At 54.6% G+C, this 23,578-nt stretch overlaps 1 protein-coding gene across 2 annotated transcripts in view; it reads left to right on the top strand.

The window, feature by feature from the left end:
* Olfm2 (olfactomedin 2) overlaps window positions 1-23,578 on the top strand; it is a 61,012-nt gene that overhangs the window by 21,749 nt on the left and 15,685 nt on the right. The window contains exons 2-3 of one of the 2 annotated variants that reach the window (XM_076871447.2): window positions 1,703-1,751; window positions 11,178-11,183. The exons of the other annotated variant lie outside the window; for it this stretch is intronic. Of the exons in view, the coding sequence (XP_076727562.1) occupies window positions 1,703-1,751; window positions 11,178-11,183 (55 nt within the window). The remainder of the gene's footprint in view (window positions 1-1,702; window positions 1,752-11,177; window positions 11,184-23,578) is intronic. 2 annotated transcript variants of the gene reach the window in all.

Raw genomic sequence — 23,578 nt, forward strand, 5'->3', positions numbered from 1 at the left:
GACCCTCTGGGAGCCCCGGGCACTTTGGAATGGCTGGGCTTGGGCTTGGGTGTGTTCTTGCTCCGGAGGGAAGAGGCAGCCGCTGGGAGGCCAGGCTGGAGGGAAAACAGGCAGAGGGACAGGGGAATAGGCGTGGGGTTGGCCTGGCTCCGCCTTTCTCTGTCTCAGCCTCAGTGCTGAGGTTTTGGACTTCTGCACCCCCCATCTCTATCTCAATGGATAGAGATGTCCTTTTTTCTTTCTTTCTTTTTTTTTTTTTTTTTTTTAACAGTCCTAGGTCTCACTATGTTGAGGCTGGCCTCAAGCTCCTGGGCTCAAGTGATCCTCCTGCCTCAGCCTCCTGAGTAGCTGGGACCTCAGGGGTGCCTGGCTCACAGTGTTTATTTCTTGCTAACTTTACTATGTATTCACAGCAAATAGTAAATACTCCTTAAATGTTTGCTGAGTGTCCACTGCTGATTGTGTGTGTGTGTGTGTGTGTGTCCTTGTGTGTGTGTGTGTCTTTATCTCTGTCATCCTCTCTCTCTTCTGTTTTTCTTTTTTTTTTTTTCAGTATTGGGGATCAAACTGAGGCCTCATGCTTGCTGAGCCCCAACCCCTTCTCTCTCTCTCTCTCTCTCTCTGTCTCTCTCACACACACACAATCTGTTTCATTCTGTCTTTGTCTTATGTGTCTCTGTCTCTCTGACATCTCTGCCTCTGGATGTCACCACCTTTATATCTCCTACATGTCTGTCCATCTGTCTGTCTGGGGTTCCGTCTGCATATTACCACGGGACCCTGGCAGGGCTGGGGTGGAGGGTGTGGAACAGACTAGAATCTCAGACTTGAGAGGCTCCTGAGCGAGGATGTGTCGGTGTCAGGAAGGCTGCCGTGGGGGACATGGCGGGCCAGGGGAGCGTAAGACCAGGAAGGCCCCAAAGACGGTCGGGGGGCATCCAGACCCCTGCGGTCACTGGGCGTGGGGGCCAAGCTCTGGTGGCAGCTGGGGTGGAGGTGGGAGCCAAGCCCCATGCCGCCTCCTGCTGACGTCCACGAGGGCGTCCCTCTAGGACCCAGCCACCAGGCCCGGCACTGGCTCCAAGATGAACAGCTGTCTGGCTACAGCTGCAGCAGCTCATTTTGAACAAGGGAGATGATTGCGGGAGTGACTGGGGAGGGAGAGGAGGAGAGGGAAGGGGAGGCTGCGAGGGCCAAGAGGAATCAGGCCTGATTGTCGCTGCTGCTGTGGCGGGTGCTGTGCCCAGGAGACCTGGCGAGGTGGGAAAGGCAGAGGGAGATGCGACCGCACCACACCGGCCCCTCCGCGCCCACGTCTGTCCTCCCTGGTGGGAAGTTTCTGTGCCTCACCTGCCCTGCTGTCCCTCCTGCTCTGGCCCAGCCCCCCCATCTCTCCCTATCTCTCGGTCTCTCCGCTGGATCCCTGGATCTCCAGCCCCTCCGCCTGTCCCCGGGCGCCCCTGTCATTATCGGGAGCGTGGCCGAGGTGCAAGCCGTGGCCTCCTTGAGTGCTCTTTCTTGTCATTTCTGCGGTACTCAAGGGCTGGCCACAAATAGAGGCGACAAATTCCCAAGGAACAGATGGAATCGTGTCCTTCAATAAAGGGATATTTGCAAAGATATCTCAATTAGGACTAATTAATTAAGCGAGCCACTCTGTCTGCCCTGTCCCCCGCCCTGCGGTCCCACAGCCTCCTGGGAGGGCAGCAGCCAGTGACGGTGGCAGGGCCAAGCGCTCCACGGCCTCCATGGTTAATTCATAACAGCTTCTCCCTGTTGCCCGCCAGTCCACCTGCAGCGTGTAGACCCGGGCAGAAGCTGGGGACCTGCTGGACCCCAAAGCTCGCTTGGTCACGGGCGTGTGTGTTGGAGCCTGGCCCTGCGTGGCGGGGCATGTCCTGGTATGTTTGAGCGTGTGTTGGTGGCAGGTGTGCACCTTTGAGTAAGGGGAATCTGATGCCACCCAGGGTGTCTGAGCCTAGGGGACACGGCGATCGTGGGGACTGCGGGGCATGTGGGGTACACTCTAGGGCATGGAGGTGCAGTGGGGCATGTCATATGCCCGGGCTGTCTCAGCACAGCAGCTGCCTGGTCCTGCAGAGGCCTGTGCTCTCAGGTGCAGATCTCTCCTCAAGGGAGTGGCCAGGGATGTGTCGGCAGGGCCCCTGGGCAGGGGGAGCTGAGCATGACGGGAGCTGCAGCTTCCAGGGCTCCAGTGAAGGGCCCCAAGTTACACTTTGGGCGTCTCCCCAGCTCCTTCAGCACCAGGAGCTCAAGAGGGTTGGGTTCTAGCTTTTGATGTACTAGTGCTCCTCTGTCTTCTGGCTTCCTTCCCCAGTGCATGACTCCAGGTTTCCAGCTTCTCCTCTGTGCCACTCTCCTGGACCCCTTAGGACCATCTCTCAGCCCCCCACCGGAGTCACCAGGGCTGAGGGAAGGTGCTGCTTCTCAATTTTACTTTCTATTTATGGAGCCTTCAGTATAATGCTCAGTCTCCATTGGGGCCTTCAGGAGTATCACTGGAAGAATGATTCAATGTTCATGTAAAGACAGGTCTGATGACTCAACCCTTGGTGTAATGCCCTAAAGGGAATGCAGCCTTCAGTATGACAAGTCTGTTGATGCAGCCCTCAGTGTAATGTGTGATGCAGTCTTCAGTATAATGGCAAATCTAGGGATGTAGCCCTTAGCAGGATGCCAGGGCAGTGTTGGGGCCATAAACATATCTTGAACAGTGACTTACATTCTGCAGGTAGACACTGACATTTGGTGCAGTGAGAAGAAAGAGGAATTCATTCATTCTTTTAAGTGCATTCTCTGGCCATTCCGAGAGTCCTGGATTCCCCAACCCTGTTGGCCAAGGCTGGCTCCATTAGCCCTATAAGTGCCATGTGACCTCAGCAGGACATCAGGCTTATTAGTAAAGCATAAATTCTGCAGGAATATTTCAGGACTGACTGCAATGCTAATGAGTTCACTGGGGAGACCTAGGAGGGCAGTTGACAGACGGTATACAGATGTCCGTTCCTACTGAGACGAGTGTGGGGATGCTCGTGGATACAGGCAGGTGGATGTGAGTGGACGTAGAGAGTTATACCTGGAAGGACACAGGTGTTCTTAAATAGAACCAGATATATAACATTTTTATGGCTCCTGGGTGGACTTACACACGTGTTCCTGGTTGTCCAGAAGAACATACAGACGGCCGTGGGAATTTACAAGGAGGTGTTGGCCTGTGTGATGGGCATGACCCAGCGTGGCACACTTCTGGGTATGGGCAACATGCATGCGTGTACCTGGCTGTAGAGCGTCACGTGGATGTGACTGACCAAGGATGGAGGAAAATAGACACACACATACCAGCGTCCAGGTACACTGGGTTCTCACACTGACCCATGAGCTCTCAGTTGTACATGGAGTACAGATGATCCCTGGATTATGGTGCTTTCAGATGGAGTGAAAAGCAATACACATTCCGTTTGATTTTTGACCGTTTCCCAGATTGGCACAGTGCCACTGGCCACGCCATCACAGGTGCACATAACAGACGCTCCACGCGTGCTGCGCGGCTCAGCTGTGATATTTGGAAGGTGAGGTGTGTCCAGCGCATTTTCGACTTCTGGGTTTATTAGGATGCAACTCCATTGTCAGTCAAGGAGGCTTCGTACAGGAGAACAGGATGCTGCAAACCACTAACAAGGGAGCGACCGTGGCCGTGGGTGCCCTCGTCCACTGATGCACACGGTCATTTGCCTGGATTTACATTGATGTGCGATAGGTACATGGCCACCCACCCCCCTGACCCCCTGACCCCCAGGACTAATTACGGGGGCTGATGCACAAACAGGCACCTGGCACAAGCAAGGGCCAGGAGCATGCAAGGGATCACGGTTCGCATTTTGCAGAATCACTGTTACCATCTATCGTGACGAGCTTCTGCATGAGAGAGGTCCCGGTCCTTTACATCTGGTTTGCCTCCTGTCCCCCAGCCCTGCCTGTTCCCAGCTCTGGCCTTGTCCAGCTCTGGCCTCATCATCTTCTCCTCCCTCCTGCTCCAGCTGGAGAGGCTCCTTCCAGCCATCACCCTCTGCCCCTCTCACCGGCTGGCTCTTCCCTGACGTCTCTTTCCATTTTCAATTGCCTCCCGTTGGCCTGGGTGGGGTCGGGGGTGGTGTCCCTAACAGGCCCAGGGACACAGGAGCTGTCAGGGAATCTCTCAAAACCCAGTAGGTGGTGCCCCAGGGGCCCAGAGGGCCATCTTTCATTCATTCAGTTACTCCTTTATCAATTCATTTAACAAATATTTATACCACACTCTGCGTGAGACAGACACAACACTCGCTCTTGCAAGCTGACATTTGGTGGGAAGAGACCAATTGCAAACAAACAAGAAATTACTGTCTGGTTCCAAGTGCAGGGCAAAGAATGGTGGTGGCAAGGGACGGTGTTCGTCAGCTTTCTGTTACTGTAACACATACCTGAGACAATCAACTTACAAAGCAAAAATGCTTCTTTTGGCTCCTAGTTTCAGAGGTTTCAGTCCATGGTTGGTTGGTGCTGTTGCTTTTGGGCCTGTGACAAGGGAGCACATCGTGGCAGGGAGTGGCAAAACCACCCATCCCATGACCAGGGCGTGAAAGAAAGGGCGAGGGGAGGGACTGGGGCCCCTGTGCCCTTCAAGGTCATGTGCACATGGCCTAAGACCTCCCATGGGACCCCAGCACCCACTGTGCCAAGCTGGGAACCAAGTTTTCACATGTAGGCTTTGGGGAATGTTCCAGATCTCAGCAACGGCAGGGAGTTACTTAGAATCCAAGGGCCTAGAGAATCCCCTCTGGAAGCCGGTGCAGCGCCAGCTCTTGGGTCCCTCCCCTGGCATGACCCCCCCACCCCAGGCCTCTTGTTTCTGCACCTCTCATGTCACCTACCCACAGCTCCGGGTTTTGCAGCCCCCGATCTTCATGGACCGTCAAGTCCATGGCCCTACACCTGCCAATCACCCTGGCCTCGGTGTTCCAAGTCCATCTCCCCAGGCTGGGGAGGGGAGGTTGAGGTTTCAACTTGTACCAGGAGTGCACTCGTTGTCCAGTTAGCCGAGACGGGACCCCTGGGCATTTGGAACCCCTGGTTCTGGAGGTCTCCCACTCAGCAGGGGTGGACAGGTAGGAGCATCTCTTGGAAGGAGAGCTGGGAGTGGAGGTCATACAGACGCGGACACTCATTCGTTCATTCACGCGACACAGCGATTGCCTGGAGCTGCAGGCTGTGTCGTAGGTGGCAGGACACAGATGTGACGATATTAAGCCTGCCTGAGTCCTGGGTGATATCATACTGGAGACACAACAGACGTCACAAATAAATGAGCCTGTGTGAGGGGAGCCTCGTGAGGCAGGGTCACTGGGTCAGGCTCTCTGGCCCTGGGAAGAGCTGGGGGAAGGGCTTTTGGGGAATGGGAACTGCAAGTGCAAAGGCCCTGAGGTGGGGAGGAGCCCCTTGCGCTGTGGTAAGAGCTAGCCAGAGACAGGCCGGCACGAGGACACGCAGGTTGGCAGGGGGCTCAGTCAGGGCCTCACAAGCGTCAGGGGGAGGCTTTTGAGTTTATTCTCAATGTGGCGCGGTGCTGCGGGACAAGTTGCAGTGGGAAGGAGAGTCCGATCTGATTCCTGTTGCTTAAGACCTCTGTCAGTTACTGGGTTGGGGAATGGGACCAGCCAGGAGGTGCCTGCGACAGTCCACGCAGGACCCAGCGCCGTCCAGGCCAAGAGGGAGGCAGCCAGAAAGGAGGTGCGGGGCAGGGGAGCAAGTCTTGGAGAAGAGCCCTTGGGACTCGCTCGTGGTTCTGATCTGTGGAACTGGGAAAGAGCAGCAGGACGGGGACACAGGGACACAGGTGGCAGTTGGCAGAGAGGCGGAGCCTGGGGGATGTGTAAAAGATGGTGCGCCGAGCCCCAGCAGACACGACAGGTCACCAGTCTCTAACAGCCAGGAGGAGACAGAGGCTCGGTCCCCTGTGCAGCATGGATGCCAGCTTGGGGGCTCCTTGCCATGGGGGGCTGTGTTCTCTTGCTCACCCTGGCTTCTGACTTCCTGCCTCTGATGAAATATTATTCTCCACCTGGCACCTGTGCCCTTCCATCTTTGCTCAGACTTTACCAAGCCTGGGAGCTCGGCTCCTGAGGTCCCAGAGAACCTCCACTGCTGGACTGGGTCACTCAAAGTTGGTCCTGAGAGCAGCGGAGCCTGTGTGTATTAACTCAATAACTATTATGTGCTCGTGATGGGAGGAGACGGGGTGAGCCCAGCAGACTCGGGCAGATGGGGATTCCTGTCAAATGGAGGCAGGTAGTGATCACAGATTCCCCAATAAATATGAATGGCCGCTGTAATAACAGCTTGGAAGAAAAGATCTTGGTGCCATAGGAACTTATGATATGGAGATTTGATCTAATTTGGAAAGGCCAAGGGAGCAAGAGCTGAGATCTGATGCCAAGAGGGAAGAGTGCTCTGGGCAGAGGGAATGGCTTATGCAAAGGACCTGGGGTGAGAGGAAGTATGGAAAGAATGACAGTCCAGAGAAGGCCCTGGAGTAAGAAGTCAGTACAGGACAACAGCAGAGGGTAAGTAAGGGCAGACCCACAGGGTCCTGTGGCTGTTAAGGAGGTTTATCTGTATCCAGAGAGTCAAAAGAGCCCTCCATGGGGCTTGGCTTGCAGGATTATGGTCACATGTACGTTGTAAAAGTTCCCTGAGGTGTGCAAAAAAAGAGAGTCCGTTGAGGTAGACCAGATGGACTTTCCAAGTTGTGAAGATGGCTTAGACCACTGAATGGCGATGGAGGCGGAGAACCATCTGTGACGTCTCAGATCTAGGAATTGGAGTCAGCCAGGTTTGGTGAGAGAGTAGAAATAGGGCCTGACCCACTTACCTGGAAGGGATGGAGATGGAGACTCAGGGGCCACTGAGTGAAACCAAGGTTCGAGAGCAGAGGTCTTGCCTTCAGAGTTGAGCCTGTTGGGATTCAGGGCTTTAGAGACCTTCTGGGAGCGGGGTGCAGCCGAGGGGCTGGATGGACATGTGGACAGGGGTGGGGGGTTCTGAGAACACGTGCAGCAGGGGGCCATGGGAGCCTCAGTGGGGGAGGAACCTTTAGAGAGAGGTGCAGGGGAGGGAGGGCCACGGCTGAGACTAGAGCAACGGTTTCCAACCAGAGGGCCGCTTTTCCCCCAGGGGACCCCTGGCCCTGCCCAGAGAGCTTGCTGTCAGTGTGGAGAGGGGGATACCGCGCGCATCTAGCGGGTAGAAGTCAGAGATGCTGCTCACATCGATTGCACAGAATGGGGTTATCTGTGCTGAGACGGAGAAACCTTAGTCCATTTAATCCTCGGGTGGAGGAGGACGAGTCTGCGATAGGAGGGAGCCGTGCAGGATGTGTCTCAGTCTGTTTTCTGTGGCTATAACTGAATACCACAAGCTGGGTAATTTATAAAGAACAGATATTCATTTACTCGCGGCTCTGGGGGCTGGGAAGTCTAGAGCATGGTGCCAGGGGGGGCCTTCCTCTGCATCTGGACGAGGTGGAGGGCACCACACGGTGGGCCAGAGCCAGCTACCCAGAGAGAGACCACCCTTATCACAAGGCCACGCCCTCCGGGACCCATTGATCCATGGCGGATTGATGAATCCATTAGGGCAGAGCTTCCAGGACGTAAGCACCTCTTGAAGCCACCACTTCCAAATAACACGAGCCCAGGAACTTTGGGAATTAAGTTTCCAACTCAGGGATTCCAGGAGAGGTGCCCAAATCACGTGTCATGGTGGCCAAGGAAATGTATAGAGAAAGAGACGTCAGCGGAGCCAGGGTTCAGAAAGTTGGTGAGCCACGGGCATCTACTGTTTTGGAAACATAGAGGCCCCTGATGGGCTTGGTAGGAGCTGAGGATCAGAAACCAGGGGAAGGGGTAGAGAAGCCGGTGCAGGAAGCGGGGAGATGGAAGCAGCTTAGAAAGTGGGGGAGAAGTAGAGGATGGCAGAAGGAGCCAAGCAAGGTGGCTTGGTCTGTCTTCTTTCCTAGGAAGCACTCGCGTGACAAAGTTCCGTGTGCGAGGGGTTGAATAAGCAGGATAGAGACGAATCGTTTGTTGGGAGTCCCAAGAAGGCGAAGGGATCCAACTAGAACTGCAGAATGAGAAAGAGCTTCTCACCCTGGAAGAAGGAGAGGACAGAATGAGACAGAAGTTGGCCACTTGTGACTAGGGAGAAGGGGCACCTCATGGTGTGTTTCTTATTTCCTCTTTTGGAGTGAGGCCAGGGACGGTTGGAGGAGATGGATGGTTCTGAGCCTTTCTGTTGAGCGTGTGCTGGCCTGTGACGGTGCACGAACCCCCGCCCCTTCACACCCATGAAGAACGCTCCCTGCAGTGTTCCACCAGAGCACCCAGTGTGCGGCGTGGCGGCTGAGCCTGGGGACAGCCCAGATGGAGGGGGTTCCAACTCCAGCATCTATGAGTAAGACCCCATGATGGGTTCTCATGAAGTCCCCAACTCCTGAAGATCAATGCCATTTAGCATAGCAAATCAAGAACCCCTTATAATAATCCTCAAAAAAGACCCATAAAATCCAACTTAATGAACTTCAGATAATGACTTTGGAAAAATAAAATCCCCTTACACTCGTTAATCCTGGGACACACCAGTCATTTGCAACGGACACTTATCCACGAGTTCCTGAGTGTTCCGTGAGCAACGGGTGATGAGGACGTGACCCCTTGGCTGTGAATTTCTCACTCACCTGGGAAAGTTCAGCCAGGGCCAGGTGGCCCCTGAGATAGACCAGGCTCAGCTCGGGTCCAAGGTGGTGGTACATTCGAGGCCCGGGACGATCTCAGGGCTACCATACTCCCTGGTTGGCTCTTGTCTCCTAGGGTCAAGCTGAAGCCCTGGATAGACACGGGCTGAACTTGGGTCTAGGGCTAGACCAAAATAAGCCTGGTGCTAGGAGACCAGCCCCAAATCTAAATCCTGGATAGATCAGGGCTGCTTGTGGACTTGAGATGGACAAGAACGAACCCAGACCCTGGGACAGACCAAGGCCGAACCCCGAGCTAGATCAGAGCAGCACAGACGTGGACAGGACAGGAAATGATTTACCTCGGGGAGCGGAAGGGGCCGGGTTTGCCCTCCGCACTAGTTGAACCACTTTGCCCAAACTGTTGAGTACCTCTGGGACTAAGAACCACTGCAAATGACTCGAAATGTCCCAAGACGGAGGAGGGGAAGAGAGTTTCACCTTGCCATGCCAGGTCATCCTAGGGTCGGAGTGTGATCCAGCACAACCCAGGAGCCTGGAAAGAGGCTTAGCTCAGGGGGGCGGGGTGGGGGCGCCGTCCCTCCTCCCGTGTCCTTGTGACTACTCTGACAGGCCTGGGCTCATCACACGCAGGGATTCACACGTTCACGCTGTAGCAGATACGTGTGCAAACGTGTCCACACAGACCCATGCGCACGCCTCAAACACAAGCATTGCACACTGACATACACGCCCTCACACACATGTGCACAGATCACATGGTGGCCCTGTAGGCACACCACCCTCAGGTCCCTGGCACACTGACAGCCTCCCACGCTGGCCACTTTCACATCTACGGTGTTGCTCCAGGGCAGTGCACCTGGGGTTGTGCGGTACAGAGCCCTGCCCTTCACGCTCAGCTGCACATCTTCACGCGCAGGCTTGCACATCCAGGCTTGCACATCCATACTCAGCCCCTTTCTGCCATCATACACTGGTTTCATGCACTCGCTGAGGCTCACGCATGTGAGCACACACGTAGCTGCACACTCGTGCCCGTCCTGGGTCCCTGGACACAGATGTGCCACACCTCAGTCTCACCCACTCACACGCTCTGTGCTGGTCAGTATAGGCCACGCTCCGCTGTGTAACAAAACCATTCCCAAGTCTCAGTACCATGGAGCAGACAAATGAGATTTGACTCCTGCTGCCTGAGGGTCGTTAGGGGTCTCTGCCTTGTCTGGCCACTTGGGAACCCTGCTGGTGGGGACTTTGCATTAACCCAGATGACTTCAATTATTGATGCAAGAACAGGGCAAATCACATGCCACCTCTTAAAGCTTTCTCCTGGAAGTAATATCCACTCCTGAGGCGGCAGTCACGTGGCCACACTGGTGAAGTACAGTCCTATCATCTGCCCAGGAGAAAAGAACTGCGAAACACCAACAGTTCCACGACTGCACTTCCACGCGCTCAAGAAAGTCACACACTCCTAGATGCACGTACACACGTGTGCACGCACACACGGTTTCTCCCCCCCCATCCAGCCCTGCTGACCCCCCCTTGCCCTGGGGAACATCAGAGGGTCCCCTGGCCTCTGCGGAGGGGGCCCAGGGTAATTAGCTTTCCCACCTGGAGCTGGAGCTGGAGACAGAGCAGCACAAACACTTCCCTGGCCCGGGAGTGGGCGGTGTTTTTCCACAGACACTGGGAAGAATCATAATGGGCGCTGGAAGGTCTCTGCGTTGGCTGAGAACCTGCCTCATCCTGCCAGCTGCAGCCTGGGAGGGAAGCCCAGGGGGGAGCAAACCCAGAGAGACCCCGGCCTCCTCCCGCGCACCCGCCCAGCACCACCAGGGACCCTCTCCACCCCTCTCCCGGCCAGCCCTGCTCCCCCTGTGACTACTCAAATATTCCAAGGCAGGAAACTCATGAATATTTATAGGGGCCTGGCAGTGAGGGAGACAAAAAAAAAAAAAAAACATTTGGAATTTATGAACCAGGATCCATCTATAAATAACAGGCCTGTGGCTGATGGGGTTCTTCCCTCACCCACTGATTCCTTCAAGTTCAGCTGCGACCCCAACTGAGCCTCCAGAGCTACCTTTGCACACGTGCGTGCACTCACACCCAGCTAGGCACACAGACACGTGCTCACTCCTCCCTTACACACACACACACACACACACACACACACACACACAAGGCACCCTACAAAGTGGACCTGAGCATGTGCAGGCAGCCTCCCCCTGTCTAGCCTCCCCCTGTCTAGCCTCCCCCTGTCTACCCTCCAGCAGCGACAGCCACTCTTGCTCAGAGCAGCACACACAGCGCCCAGCCGCACACGGTCACACAGCACCCAGCTGCACACAGTCACACCACCATAGAGAAGCCCACGGTCCCAGCCCATGCCGCCACCTCCTGACCCATGATCTCAGCAGGACACTTCCCTTTTGTGGCCTCAGTCCCATCTACATAAGAGGCACGTTGAGCAGCTGTGCAGAGCTGTAGTGCAGAGTTTTAAAAATAGCAAACGTGCTGGGTGCAGTGGCGCACACCTGTAACCCCAGCCACTCGGGAGACTGAGGCAGGAGGATCTCAAGTTCAAGGTCAGTCTCAGAAATTTAGTGAGGCCCTAAGCACTTTAGCAAGATCTTGTCTCATTTTTTTATTATTATTTTTTTTAATGTGGCTCAGTGATTGAGTGCCCCTGGTTCCATCTCCCAAACAAAACAAAAACAAGAATGTGCTGGGTAGAACATTTGCCTAGCCTGTGTGAGGGCCTGGGTTTGATCCCCAGTACCCACCCCCCACACACAGTTAAAATAACAAGCAGCCACCAAGCACCTGCTGTGTGCAAGGTGCTCTATTCTAGGTGAGGGTGACACACCAGTCAGTAAAAATGGGTTTAAAACACCTGCCTGACATTCTGAAGGGAGGAAAGACAATTTGCAAAATGAGTGCATCAGCGATATGGCATGTGGGGAGCAGAGAAGGTGCAGGGCTTGCTGGGACCCCAGGAGTTCCAACCAGCCAGATCGGGCCTCTTGAAACAATGATTTGAGTAAAGACTTGAAGGAACTGGAAGGACATTTAGGCAGAGGGAACAGCCCGTGCAGAGACCTGAGGAGGAAGGTGGGTGCTTGGAGTATGCAGTCAGGAGACAGGGAGCAGGGCTCGCGGCTCCCTTCCCCTTCTTTAGATCCTGTCACGACTTCATCAGACCCACTGCCTCCCCGGAGCTCCACCTCCAGCTACCATCAACAAATGCATTTGGGAATTACGATTCCGACATGTGAACCTTGGGGGACATGTTCAAGCCACTTACCCCAAGTAAGGTGGGAGCCGTGGGCGGTTCTGAGCAGAGGGTGGGGCCATGATGCAGGTATTCAGGTGCCCTCTGGTGGCTGTGGGGAGAACAGCGAGGTGAGGGTGGGAACTGAGGACCAGGGCAGGACTGGCTACTGCACCTGTCCAGGTGAGAGACGACAGGGCCAGACCCTGGGGATGGCAATTGAGAGTGGGGGGGAGAAATGGGTATATGCTCATAGAGTTCTAGAGGTAAGAGATATAACTGATGGATTAGTGTGAGATGAAGTATGTCTCCAAGTGACTTCACTGAAAAGGATTCACTGATTGTACAAATGTTTCCTGAGCACCTACTATGTGCCCGGCACGATTCTGATTTGAGCTCACAGTTCATGAACAGAGCAATAAAAATCCCCTCCCTTGAGGAGCGGACCTACCATGCAGGGAAAATCAAGAAGTAAAATAAGTTTCCTGTAGGCAGGAGGGGGAGCAGTTCTATGCAGAACCGCGCACATCAGGGCCAGCCCAGCCCGGAGCAGCACAGGGGCTGCACCTGCGGGTGGGTGGACTGGGCAGCACTGGGGATGCATGTCAAAGTAGGAGCTGCCCGGGTTTGCTTGATGGATTGCCTATTTAGATGGAAATGACAGAGCGGGTGCCCGGTGTGCATGTGAGCTTGAAGGAGCACCTGCAGAAATACCCTCTTATTGTGGGTATTCATCATTCCCCTGAGGTTGAGTTCCTGAGTGGGAGACAGGGTCTGGAGCTGATGATCAATAGGGGTGAGGGAAGCGGGTCCTGGAAGGGAAGGGGTGAAGCGAAGACCAGGTCCCAGGTACAGCCCAAGCTTGGCCTGATCCCCAGGGCTGGGAACACTCCAGAACAGACATTGCCGATTTTGTTCCCATGTATCAGTAATGGCTGCCTCTGGCAGTGGGGGACACCTCCCAAGGGTGCAATGGTTCCCAAAGCCCAGGGAAGGTCTCCAGAGGTCACAGCTGCTAGCAATGAGCCGCCACGGTCAGCAGCTGTGGAGTGAGTGCCTCTTGGCAGCAGGGGATCCAGGCAGAACCCCAAGAGCAGCTCCAACACCCCCCGGGCCCCAACGAGAAGGGTCACGGGAGCACCAAACATTAGTGCCAATCACAGTGCGGATGTCTGACACCAGAGCCTGTTCTCAGTTCTCCCGGGATGAAAATCAGGCCAACTTGGCACTGGGACTCCCCTGACACAGCTGAGATCCTTTCCGGATTCATTAGCTGCCAGAGACTCAGCCCTTCACTTCCCAGATTTGCCTGGGAATTGCCAAAAGGGGGCCATGAGGAGGAGACGCTGCCCTCACAGAGGTCAGGGTGACTTAATTTTCCCCGGCGCTAAAAGAAAGCACTGCTGCCACCCCCATCTTCAAGAAAATCGAGAGCCAGAGAGGTTAAATCACTTGCCCAAGGTCACACAGCCAGAAAGTGGAAAAGCCAGAATTCAAGTCATCAGGCTCTGGGGTCTGTGTGCTTCAAAGCCACACTCAACTGCCTTAGACCCTGTGAAACCTTCAAAACCCGGAGACCCCGTGTCCACCCCGGAGGGCAGAGGAAGAAGGAAGGGCTGACAGAACAGGACAGAAGGCATGGGGGAGGGAGGTCACATGGGACACTGGAGAGTGCAGAGCATTCATTCATTCATGCTCTGACGCAGGCCTGCTCTGTCCAGCATGTCCTGGCCCCGCCTTGGAGCTCAAGGTCCCTGGGCCACACAGATGCCCAGCTAGCCAAGGAGAAGAAAGAGAGGAGGGGCCGGCAACAGTGGAGAACCACCCAGGAGGGGAACGCTGCTCCCACCTGGCTTCAGAGATGGAAGGTCTTCCTCCAGGTAGCTTTGAAGGGAGCACGGAATTGGGGGAGTCCTCCTGGGGTCATGGCAGTGGGGCACCTAGAAACACCAGCATCTGTACAGCCCCGCGGCCCGGCTCTGACCCACTCTGCCTCTGAATGCAGACAGCGAGCAGCACCGCCTCCGAGCTTTATGGAAAAAAATTGTGCGAACATTCGCTGAGCATCTGCCCTGTGCTTAGTGTTGTATTGGGCACTGGGAACATGGGAGTGACAGAGGGTGAGGTCTCTGTTCTTGTCTACTTTCCTCTAGTCATTGCATTAGTGTATTTTCATTGTAACTTACCTGAGGCTGGGGAGCTTTATAAAGAAAAGAGGTTTGTGTAGCTCACAGTGCTGGAGGTTCAAGGCGCTGTGCTGGCATTGGCTCTGTTCTGATGAGGACCTCAGAATGCACAGTGTCACAGCGGCAGGAACACATGTGAGGGGGAAGGAGCAAATCAAGAGACAGGAAATCAAGGAGAGGGACCAACCTTTTTTTTTTTTTTTTTTAAGTAACAACCTTCTGGAGAGAACTAACCAGTCTCACTCCCTCCCCCTCCGGATTACCTTACTCCCTTCCAGGGGCAGTGCCCTAATCACCTCTCACTAGCCCCACATCTTAGAGGTCCCACCAACTCCTAATAGTGTCACTCTGGGAGCCAGGCTTCTGACAAATGAACCCTTTGGGGACAAATGACATCCATTGCCTAAGTCACACACTACACTAACCAATAAATGCAGGATATGGTTTCTCTCATAACAAGTTCCATGCAGGGAGAGGAAGACTCAGAAGGAGACAATCAAGGAAGGCTTCCCTGAGGAGGTGACTGTTTGGCTGGACTCTAAGAATCCAGTCCCCTCGCCGATCAGAGGCTTCTTATGGGGACGAAATGGGACAGTTGACCTGAGCAAATGTCTCGTAAGTGGATAACCTGATGTTCGAGACAACTTTAGAGAGAGGCAACCAGAGTTCGAGTCTTGCATGCGGGTCATTTCCCTGGTGGCCCTCCCCTATCCTTCCCTATTCTCCCTGTGGTGGAGAAGGTGACTTTTGAAAACTACATTTCCCAGGATCCTACGCGCACTGGCTCCCTTCTCTGTTCAGCCAATGAGAAGCTGCGGTGGGAGTTTGGGGGCGGAGCCGGAGAGGAGCCGGGGGATTTCTCCCGTAGTCTCCGCTTGGGGCAGTGACCTCGCCTGGGTGGCTTGCCTGCCGGGTGGCTCCAGCTTCCGGGCTCTAGTGACACCGCTCTAGTGACCCCGTCCCCTCCCTTTCCTCTGCCACCCTGGGTGGTGACAGCTGTTGCTATTGTCTGAATGGCCTCACCGTCCCGGGCTCTCTTTCAGCCTCTCCCCCTCCGAGGGACCATCTATCGTGGCCTCGGTTCCCCTCAGAGCCTGTGGGGACACGCCAGCCTCCGCCCCTTGGCCTTCCCCCGCTGCCCTTCCCTTGGTGTCCCCGACGCCACACGGCTGTGGGAAGGCCCACTCTGAGCTCGTGCCCGGACCTTCACGGCGGCCTCCTCGACGGCCGGGGAATGAGCGCTAGTTCGGCGCCGCTCGGGACGGGAACCGAGGCCACCCGCGAGGTTCCGTCACACGACTGGGACGCGGAGCCGCGAGGCCCTTCCTGCAGGCGCATGGCCTGGCCGGGCCGGGGACGGCCTGGGCCCTGGTGGCTGCGGGGGCTGGAGGCCCAGGCTGAATGAGCCTCCCTTGAGGGGTTTGGACGCAGGTGCCCGCAGCCACCATGCCGCTGATTGAAGGCCCGTCCGCGGCCGCCACCTGCCAGAACAATCCTCGGGCTCGGGCTCGGCTCGGCCCTGAGGGGAGGGGCCCCTCCCCAGGGGAGCGCCGGCTGGGAACAGCTGCTCCGCGCTCTGCCCGGATCGATTTCCCTTCAAGTGGCCCATTCTCACTAACAAAGGGCTCGGTGACCCAGGTGGCTGTCCCTGCCCCCTCCCCTCCCAGCGGAGGATGTCTCTCTGCTGGAGCTGATTTTTGTAGCTTTGAGATTCATTTCTTTGAAAGACCTGGAAAACTCGAAAGATGGACTGAGCCGGCCCCTGGTGTGCTTGCCCGGACTCCCCCAGCGGATCTCTGCCTCCCCCGCCCACGCACAGTTATCGCCTCCACTGTGTCCATCCCCCTGTCCCCGCCAGAAGAATTCACACGATGAAGTCTTGAACCCCAGCATCCCAGAATGTGTCTATATTTAGAGATGGGGCTTTAAAGAGTACAGCTCCCCCTCTGGACCCCACGTTCTATATCACAGACTCCGTCAACTGCAGATTTAAAAAAAAAAAAAAATCTAGAAAGTTCCAAAAAACCAAACTGGAATATGCTATCAGCTGGGCACTACACTGAGCCCCCGGACATGTAGACACACCGTGCTGTTGGCCATTTCTTGGGTCCCCAGTCCCCTCCCGCCCTCAGTTGAGCATTGCTCAGGCCCCGTCTGGTGGGAGTTCTGTCTGTAGCCTGCAATTGTGAGTCTGTAGTGAACGTGCTCACACACGCTGCTTGTCTTGTTCCCTAGACAATAGAATATAATGACTATTTTCATGGCACCTCCATTGTGTTAGGTACTATAAATTATCTAGAGATGATTTACAGGAGGAGATGTGTAGGGTTTTTTGCAAACTCTACATGATTCCCCATCCAGGTCTTGAGCACCCATGGATTTTGGTATCCCAGGGGTGCCCTGGAACCGATTCTCTGTAGATACCAACAGAGGCCTGTAATCAATTTAAATGAGGTCCTTAGGGTGGCCCTGAGCCAATACAACTGGGGTCCTCACAAGAAGAGGAGATTAGGCAGAGACACACACGGGGCAGAGACCTGGAGAAGACACAGAGAGAGGCAGCTGTCTGCGAACTCAGGAGAGGCCTCAGGAGGAACCCAGCGGCTGACATCTTGATTTCAAACTCTCCAGAACCAAGAGGTGTCCGTGTGAAGCAGTGCAGCCTGCGGCCCCTCATCCTGCAGCCGAGCAGACTCTTGCACCTGCCTGTGGAGGTCTCCCAGGCCTCAGGGGGAGTGGTCATTTCTGAAGAGCTGGACTCCTGCCCAGATCTTCTCATCACCGTGTGGGCAGAATCCCCTGGGAAGCAGCGCCCTCACAGGGCGCAGTGAAGAGGATCAAGCGGCCAGGCTAAGGGGACCTGCAGGGGGCTGGGGGCCGCCCCGGCCTGCAGCTGGAGACTCCCCAAGCTGCAGAGGCCACACTGAGGGCCATGTGCTCATCTGTTAGGTCTGCCACCATGAGGCACAGGTGTCCCTCGGTATCTGTGGGGAGGGATGGTCCCAGGACCCCCAGGACTCCGAAGTCCACGGCGCTCAAGTCCCTTATATAAAACCATGTGGAGTTGGTACAGCGCCTATGTGTCCTCCCATGGACTTAAGTCACCTTGGGTCAGCTTCTCATACCCAAGACGGTATCTTGGACCGAATCTAGGACTCAGTGGCTTAAACAACTTCACTTCTCATAACTGTGGACCCTCCGAGTCTGAAGTCAGGTGTGGGCAGGTGGCTCCGCCCCTGGCTCGCTGACGGCAGTCTTCTCCCGTGTCTTCCCCGCCCGCCCTCGGCAGACATCGGGGTCCTGATCACCTGCTCTTATGAGGACCCCCGTTCTACTGGGTGAGGGCCCACCCTAAGGACCTCATTTTAACTCAGTGGCCTCTCTAAAGACCTTATCTGCCAATGCAGTCACATTCTGGGATTGGGACTTCAACATGTGAGTTTGGGAGGGATACAATTCAGCTCCGATCAGAGGGACACCCAGCCTCCAGCCACAGGAGAGAGACGCACCCACTGCCTGCCACCTGCCTGGGAGGAACAAGGGGCATAAGTAACCCCGGGCTCGCTCTCTTCTGCCCTCCTGCTTCCTGTGGCTGTCCCCCTGGGCCACACTTTTCTGGGAGCTGGAGGGCAGGGGAGTCTGGGGGGTGCTGTGGTCCTAGGCAGTGTGTGGTTTGTCTGTCCCACATGCAAAGTTCCACGCATTGGAAGCTTGGCTCCCAGTGTGACTGTGGGAGAAGGAGGAACCTTAAGAGGTGGTGGCTGGTGGGAGGTCCTTGGGTCATGGAGAGGGCTGCCCTTGGGACCAAGTGAAGGGAATATTGGTCTCCTGGAGTAAGTTCTTGGAGAGCAAGATGTTATAGTCTGAAGATGACCCCCGGGTCTCCCCACCTACTTTCTGCCTTCCTATATAATCTCTTTCTTCTGCACCGGTTCCCATATTGTGATCTGCCATGAGGTCATCACCAGAGGCCAAAGCAATGAGGCACTTGATCTTGGACTTCCATGTTCCAAAACTCTGAGCTAAATAAACCTTTTTTCTTAATAAAGTATGAAGCCTCAGGTATTTCATTATAGTACCAAAAAAAAAAATGGAATCCTACACAGGGGTCAGGCTTTTGGAGCCCAGAGCAGATGCAGCAGTACGGAGATTGGATCTGGGGTGGGGTGAGCGGGGGACAAACAGAGAATTCCAACTCACCTCCCAGCCTCCCAGTTTCACCTTTGACTCTTCACTGGATAATTCTCAGGAGCCTCTATGCCCCCTGTCTCCTCCTACTAGGGTGGAGCCTTGATGAGAACAGGAATCTCTCTCTGTCTCACCAGCAGCAGTGTTCCCAGAGCCCAGAACGGTGCCCGGCACAGAGAGGTGCTCAACAAACACGCATGGGAGGAGCAGATGTTCTCTGTCCGCCAGGCCTTTGCCTGTGCCATCCCCGCTGCCTGGAACCCTTTCCTCCCCACCTACAGTCTCCTGTCTGTCCATCCAGACTGTTAGCTAGCCGTTGCTTCTCCCAGAAGTTTGTCCTCACACTCTTGATATGGGCTCTCACCAGGCCCATATCTGCCCGCCGCACACCCATCACGCTCTGTTCTAATTGCCTCTTCGCCGTGTCTCTGCCTGGCTCATCTGTGAACTCGGGGAGCTCACGGTCCTGTCTGCCTTGCAAGGAAAACAGCCGCAGGCGTTTCTCGAGCTCTCACTTTGAACCACAGCTTTAAGCACTTGGAGTATATTCGCTCACTGCATCCTCAAAACGCCAATGTCACCGTCACCTACCGCTTGTTTGAGAAATAAGGAACCCGTGGCTCAGAGACAGTAAATAACTTGCCTGATGTAACACAGCGCCAAGATGGAAACTCAGGCTATCCGCCCCGTCTTTTTGTGCTCCCAGGCAGCACACGTTTATCACTCTTATTCCACAAGCAGCCACATCACATTACAGTGCACAGTGAAGCCATTTTAATGTGAACATCATGACATCGGCACTAGTGTGCTCTTCCAGCTGGGGCCCAGGATAGTTCAATTACTAGCCAAAGGTCACACAGCAAAGCTGGGATTTGAACCCAGGAGACCCGGATGCAGAGTCGGCTGAGCCTTTGAGACTCTGGAGTGTGTGTGCAGAGGTACAGCCAAGTGATAAAAGGTTTGGGTAACCAAATTAACCCGCCTCCCCAGGGGCGCATGCGGTACCTAGCAGGAAGGAGCCCTTGGGAAGTTGGTGGCAGGCAGTGCTGGCACCTGTGCCCTGTTGAGTTATTAGCTGGCGGCCTGATGCCCAGCCCCCCACCTTGGCCTCACCATCCAGCCTCTGAGCCTCCCCGCCTCTTCCCTCCCCGCACTCCCTGCCTGGGATCCTCAGAGCAAACACCTCCATTTTGTGCAGGGTGTCCCTGGCTGTCGGCACAAAATGCCTCAGCCAGCCATGGAAGATGAATTTCCCCCATGGCGACCTTTTCCACGCGCCGCCGGATTGATTTCAGAAATCCATCCCCAGCCCACAGGCCCAGCCCGGGCCCCGCTGCAGGCGCTGATCGCTGCAAATTTATGCCCTGGCCAGAAATTGGATTCCTGTAAGTCGAGGGAAGTGTCTGAAAAAGCTCAGCCTGCCTCATTTTTACCTCTGACAAACTTGAGGCGAGAGATTAAACCCCGGCCAGTGTCTTCCAGCTGCAGAGACCTGGGGGGGGGGGGGGCGGGGCGGTGGCGGAGAAATGACCCCGCCGCGGGCATTTTTTTCTTCCATTTCCTGCCTTTGGTTGGGCTTCCCGGGGCTGAGAAATACAAAGCCGTCAGACCTTGAGGGCTGTGTGGTTGAAGGGAATTCCCATTTCTGACCGCCTCATGGTAGAAAGGTGACCTGTTCTGTGCCCCCAAAGACAGGCTTCTGGGTCCCTGTGGCAGATAAGGAGCTGGTCAGAAGGATGGGAAATAAAGCCACTAATTTAAGCTGGGGACAGGGGGGACCCACCTGCAATCCCAGCTACCGGGGAGGCTGAGGCAGGAAGATTACAAGTTCCAGGCCAGCCTGAGCCATTTAGCAAGACCCTGTCTCCAGACAAAGAAGAAGGGCAGGGGGTGCAGCCTAGTGGACCCCTGGGTTCAGTCCACTCATTTATCTGCATCACCAGCCACCCCCTGCCCCAGCTCCTGAGCCCAACTCAGCCCCCGTGACTTGGTCCGATGCTTATTAAGCGTCCTGGGGCTGTGACAGGGAGAACTCAGAGAGTGTGCAGACACTCCCACCCCCTGTCAGAGCCTGAAAGCCAGGGTGGGAGAGACAGAAATCAGTGACAAGTGCAGGAAGGAAGAGACCGAGTCTTTCTGGAAGTTCTCTCGGCGGCCTTGAAAAATGAGCCGTCTGATGCAAATGTGCTGCTTGTCTTTGGTTCCAAAGCCCCTAAATATTAAAGAAATGAATCCTTGATGTCTACAAAGAAAGGATCAAAAGCGAATCTTTCTGAAAGGAGAAGAGCTTTTATGTCCCTGTGAACTTTTCTAGATCTCGCCTCTGGCAGGGATGCCCACGGAACATGGGGTGCAGCAGGATGCAGAGCTAAATGACGGCGATTCACGGATTCATTCATTGGGGAAATCTCTCTGTATTCTGGGCACTGGGCTTCCGGCTGGGGGAATGGCTGGGGGACATGGGGACCTAGTTTTTGCCCCCCTTTTCTTTTCTATGAATGGAACTGAGGACCTCATGCATGCTAAGTGCCCGCTCTACCACTGAGTCTCACCCCCAGTCCAGTTCCTGACCTTAAAAGCCATCGGGGAGCCGGGCGCCACGGTGCCTGCCTGTAATTGCAGCTACTCTGGAGGCTGAGGCAGGAGGAATGAACGTTGAAGGCCAGTCTGGGTAACTTAGTGAGACTCTGTCTCAAGATAAATAAAAAGGGCTGGGGGTGTAGCTCCGCCGTAAGGCATCCCTGAGTTCGATCCTTGGTACCACTTTTAAGAAGTCATTGGAGATGGGGGCTGGGGTGTGGCTCAGTGGTGGCACTTGTCTAGACCACGTGAGGCCCTGGGCTTAATCAGCACCGAACGAAACAAAACAAAACGTGTAGAGCATTCTACAAAATTCCTGACCAGTAGTCCTCAAAGCTGTCAAGGTCATGAAAAATAAGACTGAGAAACTGTCACCGACCGCAGGAGACTAAGGCGATACCATAACTCAAAACAGCATGGTATCCTGGATTGGATTCCAGACCAGAAAAAGGAAATGAGTGGGAAAATTCAAATGGAGTCTGCATTTAGTTAGTAGTAATGCTGCCGTCTCGGTTGTGAGGGATGTGCTGAGGTTATGTAAGATTGCCACCACAAGGGGCGGGCACGCGGGCGCTCCTGGCACCTTGTGTAATTTTCTTGTACATCTAAAGTTATTCGAAATAAAAAGTTTATTAGCCAAAAAAGAAAGAAAGGAAAAATCAGCAGAGGATCTGCAACAATTCAGAACAGTGCCGGTTCAATCTGTCGATAATAAAAGCTCCAAAGACCAGGTGCATCCTGTGTGCCAGGCACTGTCCCCGCTGATGTATACTAATTCATGTCACCCTTACAGCACTCCTGGGAGGCCCAACCTCCCAGGATCTGGACTTTGAGATGAGGCTGTGGTTTGGACACTGTTCTAGTTTGGACACTGTGCTGTATGCTTGGACCCCAGTGTTGAGGAGGTGGAGCCTTTAAGAGGAGGAGCTTAGCGGGAGGTAATTAGGTTCTGGGGGCATCACCTCCAGAAGAGACTGAGGCAGTTATATCAGGACCCCAGCTGGTTCCTGAGAGATTGAGTTGTCTAAGAATAGCAAGCCTGGCCCCTGAGTCCCTCTTGCCTCCCGTCTCACGGGGGATCTCACAGTTCACATTCACACCCACCAGGGGGATGCCATCTGCCAGAAGGCCCTCCCCATGGCCATGCTTAGAACTGTGAGACAGACTGGGTGCGGTGGCACACGCCTATAATCCCAGCGGAGGCTGGGGCAGGAGGATTGTGAGTTCAAAGCCAGCCTCAGCAACAGAGAGGCACTAAGCAACTCGGTGAGCCCCTGTCTCTAAATAAAATACAGAATAGGGCTGGGGAGGTGGCTCTGTGGTTGAGTGCCCTGCGTTCAGTTCCCAGTACCCACCATCTCCCCAAACAAAAAAGAACTGTGAGAGAAATACCTCTCTTTTCTTTAGGAAGAACCCAGCCTGAAGTATTTTTTATGGCAGCAGAAAGTGGACTGATATGGATAAGGAATCGGAAGCTAAGGAAGCCACAGAGAGGGCCGGGGAAGGTGGCTCAACAGTACAGCATGTGCTTGGCATGCGTGAGGTCCTGTGTTCAGTCCTCACCCCTCCCAAAAAGTCACAGGGAAGTTAAACCTGTTGTTCAGGGTCGCACAGAAAGGAGCAGATCAAAATTTGGACCCAAGCAGCCTGTTCTGTTGGACTCTTTAACAGCCGCCTATAAATTCACAGATATTTATTAAGCAACTACTATCCCCCTTTAGGTGCAGAGAAACTGAACTCTTACAGGCCTCTCAAGGGTTTTATATAGACGGTGGAGGAAATAAGAAACTAAACCAAGGATGGAAAAGAAAATCAGAATGGCAATAGAAAGGAGAACATCTGTCCTCCTAGGAAGAAAGAAGTGGTCAAATACACAGAGCCCAACACTGGGACTACTGAGAGAGCAGGAGCCCCAGCAGAGACCCAGCCACAATCAGAGCGCAGGAGGCACAGGAAGCAGAAAATACACAGGCTTCTCCTTTGTCCCACCCTCCTGCCCTCCAGGAGCGCCTCCCATTGGCTGATCCTTCCTGGAAGGCAGAGAGCACGGGAGTGTGGGTAATGTAGTTTCCAGCCTTGTAGGACATGGGTGGGAAAAGGAAAGAGCAGGTGGTAGATGGGCAGCCCTCCTCCTATGTCCTGTGTTGGAAACTTTTTTTTCTAAGCAGCAGACAGAGCAGGAGACAAGCAGCTTGCACTTACTTGAGTGTGTGCGTGCATGTGTGTGTGTACGTTTGGGTGGCTAGAAGAAAAACAGTTTTTTATTTCCATTTTACAAATGACAGAAGTAAAGTGATCTTCTTGGGAACCTGCAAAGAGGAAGGAGCAGATCCAGGACTTGAACATTCATCATGGCTCAATCTTGTCGAGTTCTTATGAGGATTCGTGAGAAATTGGCTGCAAAGCATTTAGAACAGGACATAGCTCAGGGAAGGTGTGCAATAAATGGTAGCTGTTATTTATTGTTGTGATGCTAAAGGAGATTGTCACATCGCATAGTCACAGTACTCTGTATATGTTGGGTGCAGCAGCATTTTAGGGGAG

The sequence above is a fragment of the Callospermophilus lateralis genome, chromosome 1, assembly GCF_048772815.1.
Source record: "Callospermophilus lateralis isolate mCalLat2 chromosome 1, mCalLat2.hap1, whole genome shotgun sequence".
Taxonomy (NCBI): domain Eukaryota; kingdom Metazoa; phylum Chordata; class Mammalia; order Rodentia; family Sciuridae; genus Callospermophilus; species Callospermophilus lateralis.